This window comes from Lycium ferocissimum, chromosome 12 (assembly GCF_029784015.1).
Source record: "Lycium ferocissimum isolate CSIRO_LF1 chromosome 12, AGI_CSIRO_Lferr_CH_V1, whole genome shotgun sequence".
In the NCBI taxonomy this organism is placed as follows: domain Eukaryota; kingdom Viridiplantae; phylum Streptophyta; class Magnoliopsida; order Solanales; family Solanaceae; genus Lycium; species Lycium ferocissimum.
In genome coordinates this window covers 35370064-35377416 of record NC_081353.1, presented here as the reverse complement: position 1 = coordinate 35377416, position 7353 = coordinate 35370064, and the positions used below count along the sequence as shown (strand labels likewise).

Below are 7353 nucleotides of genomic sequence, written 5' to 3'. Positions count from 1 at the left end.
GAAAACTAAAAGGGCTCAATCTTCCTTCTCCTTTTCTCTTTATATATTTTTTAGTTTTACATAGGGAACTTCCTCAAAATCTCACTCAGAATGGTAGTAAAAGCATTTCGACTCTCTTTTGAAATTAGAGTGTTAATGACCAAGTTATAAAAGACTAAGGATATCTAAGGATTGAATCATTGACTATGCTCAGAAGTGGCTGTGTTTCCCTCAGTTGAACTGTTCCTAGCAAACATGCATGTGAACAAAGATCATCGCTTTAGACTGTTACTCACCCGTTAATCTGGTTGCAGTAGTTTGCTATTTGATTAGTTATGAGAAAGCTGTCCAATCGTGAGGGTTCTGGGATTGGCTTAAAGGCAGGATTAGAAGGATCTTCCTCAGGCAATAGCTCTTCTCCAGCAGTTTTACGTGCCATGTTCTCAGCCCTAAAAAAAATCCAGAACATGTATCAATGAGCAAGGACCTCTTGGGAAAAATAAAAATAAATGCAGACTTCACCAGGTATATATCATCCGCACCACAGCCAAGACATAAACGGGTGTCTCTGTGTCAATGCTACATATATAACGGGTTTCACCATGACGTGCGGAATATTTTAATAGAACAATTTAATCCCAACCAAAAGTCAAGCAGTGCTAGGAGGACCTCAACTATGCAATTTCCAATACAATGTAAAACCCTTTATCAATGCTCCTTGTAAGAAAATATATTAGAGCAATGATAAGGACATCCTCTCCAATTATTAGACCATATATGATATGTATCAGATGTACTTCTACGAGGCCATCTATAAGCTTATCATATCGGCTATTATGTCACATGTAAAGAAGGTGAACAAGCACTTAAAAATGTCCCCAAAGAAAGAAGAAGGATACCTCCTCTTTTGAAGCCAAGCTTGCTGCTGAGCTTGTTGACGGGAAAGGTTCCGATAGTAAAATTGGAACTGTAAACAGGCGGTAATGTTAGCAACTGACATCCAAGCATATGACACACTCCACAGAAAGGGAAAGGTTGACAAAGGAAGAGAAGGACTAACTTTTTGCTGCTCCATTGACAAGTCATCCATGCACTCAATCAGAAATTCCACATTCCTTTCCAAATATGGATTGGTTGACAATTGCAGGCGCTCATAATCACACTGACACACAAGGGAAAAGAATCATTCAATTACCATTTGTCAGGCTATATCTGATCATTCGAGAATTCTGCCAAAATAAATACTATGTTACCTGAGTTACAGGTGTATCAGGTTCAAGTTCAGTCATAAAGGCACTTATGAGAGCCGAGTTTGAAACTTCAATCTGTCAAAAGAGATGGCAAACTTAAAATGTGTGAGATAATTGAAGCAAGCTCTCTTCTTATATAACTTTTCTGTCTAGAAACTATGAGCATAACTCATCTGAAGTTACCATGGTGACCTACTTGATGGTAGTACCACAGCATGGTATCAATCAAAGAGTATGGAGAAGAAAGACAATCAGATCTAAAACAGGACTCCAATAAAACGAAGAATTGCCTCGCTGGGCAAAACAATAAGAAATACATCTCAAGTAACTAACTTTCAGACTTATACAAGTGGAAAATGACAATCAAGGATCAATTAATGTTGCATTGTTAATTAATTTGCTCATACAAACACGACAGATACAAATGATAATGTAAGTGAGAAAAAAGTAAAGTTTGGATGAGGAAGCATACTGGTATCTCTTCAAAGATGTCAACCCATGAAAGATTCTTTTCCCTCAACCTAGATTAAAACCAATTTCAGCAATAGAATAAGTTTTCTATGTCCAAAAGAATTATCCTGGAGGAAAGGAGAATGCAAGAATGAACATACTTCTCTCCAGTAAAGTTGTTACTCTTGTAGAGTTCCATGAAAGAATCGGAAAGCTTCAAGGCTTTCAATGCTAAGACACCTTGGTTGGATCTTGAAGGATCATAAATAATGCAAACACAGCGTTTAATATTCTCCTGCATTCAAAAATTTCATCGGGTCCAAGTACAAGAGATTATTCACATAAACAGTTGACCCTGAGACAATTAAAGAGCAACTGATCGAGCAAGAATATAGGAAAATTCTACAAGAGAATTTATTTCTTCACAGAATTGAGTGTTCCATTCATCAATTCATCAATGTTGAGTAAGTATAAGTAGCTTTTTCCACAGAGAAAGTGCAAGACTTAAGCAAGCTCGGAAAAAATTAAACACATTCTGTCATTCAGTTTGAAATCATTCCGAGTAATGTTCTGGTCGAGCTGTTGGTAGGTGGGATGGCACTTTCCTATGCTGCTGAACTCCCTCATGTAAGTGGTAAGGAGAGACAAAGGTAAGATAACCAAAAGGAGATTGGAGTAGGCACTATAGTCACAAACACATAAGACATGAAATTCATTTTTATTTTTTTCTGCGCTCTTGAAGTGGGAAACAAAGCAACTATCCAACTTTGGGAAGATAAAATTGGGTATGTACGACAGGGAGCAGAAGCATTCCTGGTAGTGACAATCACACATATTACAAGCTTTTTAAGCAGCTTTTCGAAACATATAGCAAGTGCAAAAAACACTCGGCATACTGTATCTTTCAAACTCATGATCCAACTTCAGGGCTTCTCTAAATCCTACCTATCTTTTATAAAATAGAATCTAAAAGAACATCGACATGTGAATCCTTTTGGTTTAAGTGAAAAGATATACTTCGATTTGCATATTTACTCCACTGCCAGGATCATTCAGCTAAGTCAAATCTGTTAGTTTAGTTGGCAAATCACAAGAATTAATGAAGGACATCAATCTACAGCACCTTGGCTAACTTCTTGACTAAAGAGAAGAAATATAAACATGGCATGGGGGGAGAAGCGAACAAATAGGAAGTCGTATCTTTTGTTTTTCTCGTAAATAATACAGCACAAGTACTATCAGCACATGAACCAAAACAAGTGTAACCCCATCACCAATACAAGCAATTTCAGAATCCAAAGATGAGAGATGGAGATGGATAGGATCATAAATGAGCAATATACCTGGTAATTCATGAAGGTCTCTATCAATTCCACAGTTTGAAAAGAACCAAATAAAGTTGATTGATACCTGGAATATAATTACCAAAGAAACATTCATAGTCGGGCATATTACCAATAACTATATGATAAGGATTGAAGTGGCAAATGATACAAGTTTAACAAAACCACAAAAAGAAAATGTCAAGATGCTTAACACGCATCAGTCATCAGTGACTCATCATTAAAAAATAAAAAGAAAAAGGAAGAACTGCTCGCTATAACCCAAATGCCAACTTAACCCAAAAAAGTAACTGCTAATCAGTCATCACAGTCCCAAAAAAATCAATCCAGCAATTTTTTTTTTATCAAAACTGTACACATAGACCACAAATCTCTACCACTGCCACAATCTCCAACCCATTGAAACTGATCAACTCAAACAAAATGCCACAAACAGGCCACAACACCAATGCTCTAGCCCACATGGACCACAGGTTCAACATTTTTTATGTTCGGCAAATACATAATTGTTCAGATGTAGTCAAACAAGAAAGAATTCGTACCAACCAACAGTGTTGTTGTCAACATTAACCTCCCTTAGGCATCTCATCATTTCAAGCTGATAATTAGCGCCCTCAGCCTCGATCTCCTCATCTTCTTCACGAACCTGAACAAAATTTATTTTAAGAAGACATATACTCATTTATGAATCTGAAACAGCAATTTTTAAACAACAAACTTCAGCATAAATAATAAGCAAGAAATGCTAGAATCCAGCATACCGGAAATGGAAAACAGTTAGTGACTTCAAGAATACTTCCGACATCCAATCCAAGAAGTTGTCCAGTGACCAAAGCTGGGGAAAACTCCTTGCAATGCTTTATTATCTTCAGAATGACCTGTTGCACACAATTTACCACAAGAAATTATGCATGAACATCTATACTCATACTTATGCCATTAAAATACAATAGTCCTACCACCATGTCCAATCTTCCCAGGACCACGTGGTATCTTTCATAACTGTTAATACAACACATCATGGGCAATCATTTAGAATGAGGGTGTATTTTAAAGATAAAAGATCCATTCCAACTCATCGTGGGCAATCATTTACCTCAATGTGAAACGGGACAATCATTTAGGATGAGGGTGTATTTTAAAGATAAAAGATACATTCCAACTTATCGTGGGCAATCATTTACCTCAATGTGAAACAGGACAATCATTTAGGATGAGGGAGTACATTAAAGATAAAATATACATAAGTCGCCATCTATATAAGAGGCCTATAGAATATATTAGCAATATGTTTCTTACATGATTTTCTTAACTAAAAGTATGAGATGACCCACAGTCGTCATTCCTTTGAGTTGCTGTGATGACACAATTAAGTAATTAATGAGAATGTAACTCTCCAACATATTACAGTTCTTCCTAGAAGCCAGACAATGAAGTGTGTAATGGAATAAATTAATTGAGCTCAACTCAGTTGTAAGTCAAAAAGCACATTGCAAATCTAGATTAACAGAATTGATTAATATTAACTTTTTGTTTTCGAAAGAATTGACGAATATTAACTTTAGATCAAAGGAAAAAGGAACAGATGACAACCCCAAATCCAAAATGAAAAGATAGCAAGCTAGTGCACATCAGAAAATTACTCAGTGTTACAACAATCACTGTGAGGAAAAAGCCACAACGATAACAACTACCCTCAATCCAAAACCTGTTCAGGTCTGCTATATGAATCTTCCAAATCCATTCCACTCCATTTGGACTTATTTCATTCCAATACTTGTTAATTAGTCTTTTAAGATGAATCAATCCCAACTAATGTAAGTGAACAAACACTGGTAGGTCATATAACTTTAACAACAAGACTAAGCCTTATCCCAACTAGTTGGTATCGCGTATATGGATTATTTACGTCCACTGTGTTTTATTCCTTGCGAAGCTCGCAAGTATTCTATAACTATGTCCCTATGCTTCTTTTTCTCGGCCAAATCTGAGATGGCGAGAAACAAACTAACTTAAAAGCATCAAGTCTCACAAGCCTATCACGGCATCACTCTACAAAAGCACGAATTATACAAGACCAATTCACTCAGCTCAATCAAAGATTCTACTTTTAGGTTAAAAAACACCTATTTATCCAAAGTTATCTGCTTTTTCCCCTCATTCCTAATCCTTATGATTAAGGACTTCATACAACTCCGCAGTAATCCGTTATATGTTGTAGGCAAAATTTTCCTAATAAAATTATACTCCCTCAGTTGCAATATGTTTGTCTGATTTTGACTTGACACGGAATTTAAGAAAGTAAAGAAGACTTTTGAATCTTGTGGTCTTAAATTAAAGATATGTAGAATGTACCAAAATGTCCTTTAATCTTGTGGTCTTAAACATACCATGTGGAAAATTGAAATCACAAAGTTGTCAAGAAAAGGAAAAAACATTCTTTTTTAAACAAACTAGAAAGGAAAGTAAGACCAAACAAATTGAAACAGAGGGAGTATATATGCATGCGAATCTTTACATAATAAAATTATACTCCCTTTGTATCAATTAGTTCGTCTTACTTTCCTTTTTAGTCCATTTAAAAAAGAATGAGCCTTTCCTTTTTGGTAACTCTTAATTTCAACTTTCCACATGGCATGTTTTAAACCACAAGATTAAAGGCCGATTTGGTACATTCTACATATATTTAGTTTAAGACCACAAGATTCAAAAGTTTTCTTTACTTTCTTAAACTCCGTGTCTAAGTCAAAACCAGACAAACAAATTGAAACAGATGGAATAACTGCTTCCACGTGCACCGTGTCGCTTAAGAATCTATATCGATTGTAAACAAAATGATTCAAATGTATAAATAAACAAACAAATAGACGGAAACAGAGAAAGTACAAATCCTTCAATTTGAACAACATTATACATAATGTATCAACCTTGCATAAAAGCGTATAATAGTGTATACAAGGTGTTTTTAATATTTTCTCCTAGTAGACATAGACCATTATTTTCCTTACTCCGCAGTAATCCATTATTATCCCTTATATAAAATTATAACTGGTTTCCCGTGCACAATGTCACTTAAGAATCTATATCGACTATAAACAAAATCATTCAAGTGTATAAAAATAGTTGTCTGCATTTTTCCAAAGATTCTACTTTTAGCTTTAAAAAACACCTATTTACCCAAAGTTCCCTACTTTTTCCATCATTCTTTATTATTAAGGACTTTGTACAACTCCACAGTAATCCCTTATATGTTTATGCTCATTTTTCCATAATAAAAAATATGGTAACTGCTTCCACGTGCACAATGTAGCTTAAGAATCTATATTCATTGTAAACAAAATGATTTAAGTGTATACTCCCTCCGTCCCATAATAAGTGTCACCTTAGCCAAAAATTTTTGTCCCATAATAAGTGTCACCTTAGGATACCAATGCATATATTGACTAGTTTTTTCCATCTTTGCCCTTGGACAAAAAATGGCAAGTTTCTTTATTCAAGGCCAAAAGTTGGATTCACAATGTCAAATTTTGGGTTTCACGTGAAAATGAAAGTTTTGGCCTATGGAAGATAGGATTAGTAAGAGGCAAAAAGATGTAGTAGTACTCTAAGGGCTCGTTTGGTAGAAAACAAGTTATCCGGGATTGTTATTACGTGGATAAAAAAACACTATAATGAAAAACTAATGATGATTAGTTATCCCGAGTTTTTATTCCAACCAAACGTGGGATAAGGCGGCACTAAATTTTTATCCCAGGACTATTTTTGCTTATCCATCATACCAAACGAGCCCTAAATGATGATGGTTGGATTCCAATGTCAAAAAAAATAATTAAATGCTCTAATCATTAACAGCAAAAAAAAAAAAAAAAAACTTTTGTACATAAGGGTAATTTGGTAAACTTTACACTTCATCATTGGTTTCTTAATATGTGTTTTTTTTTTTTTTTTCTTCAATACTTTTTTATTATGGAACGGAAGGAGTAATAAATAAAGTAAATAAATAGAGAGAGTAAAAGAGAGAAAGGTACAAGTCCTTCAATCTGAACAACTCTTAATGGTGGTGCAGCTTCTTCTTCTTTAGCTGCAACTTGTAAAAATGATCTTGCTACTACTGCACCAACCAATGAAAGATTTATAAAAAATAAAAAAAAATGAAAGATTAGTTGCAATATACTGATATTTGTATGAATACATATGTAGAGTTGCAAAGTGAGAGAATTTACATACCGTTTGCCATGATTAAACTGATGAGAGAATGTATTGAATCGGAAACCAGAAGCTTGTGCTGAAGATGGTGGACATGACGGATTTTTGTTTATGGGCTGGATCAT

General features: G+C 34.9%; 1 protein-coding gene across 1 annotated transcript; it reads right to left on the bottom strand.

The window, feature by feature from the left end:
• Positions 1–63: 63 nt before the first annotated feature.
• On the bottom strand, positions 64–7353 carry LOC132039252 (eukaryotic translation initiation factor 3 subunit H-like). Its single transcript, XM_059429779.1, has 11 exons — positions 7250–7353; positions 7051–7195; positions 3784–3900; positions 3565–3668; positions 3023–3089; positions 1841–1974; positions 1702–1750; positions 1233–1304; positions 1040–1141; positions 879–946; positions 64–428 (listed from the first exon to the last, which is right to left on the bottom strand). The coding sequence occupies exons 1-11, from the start codon at positions 7351–7353 to the stop codon at positions 272–274; spliced, it is 1119 nt and encodes a 372-aa protein (XP_059285762.1). The 3' UTR covers positions 64–271.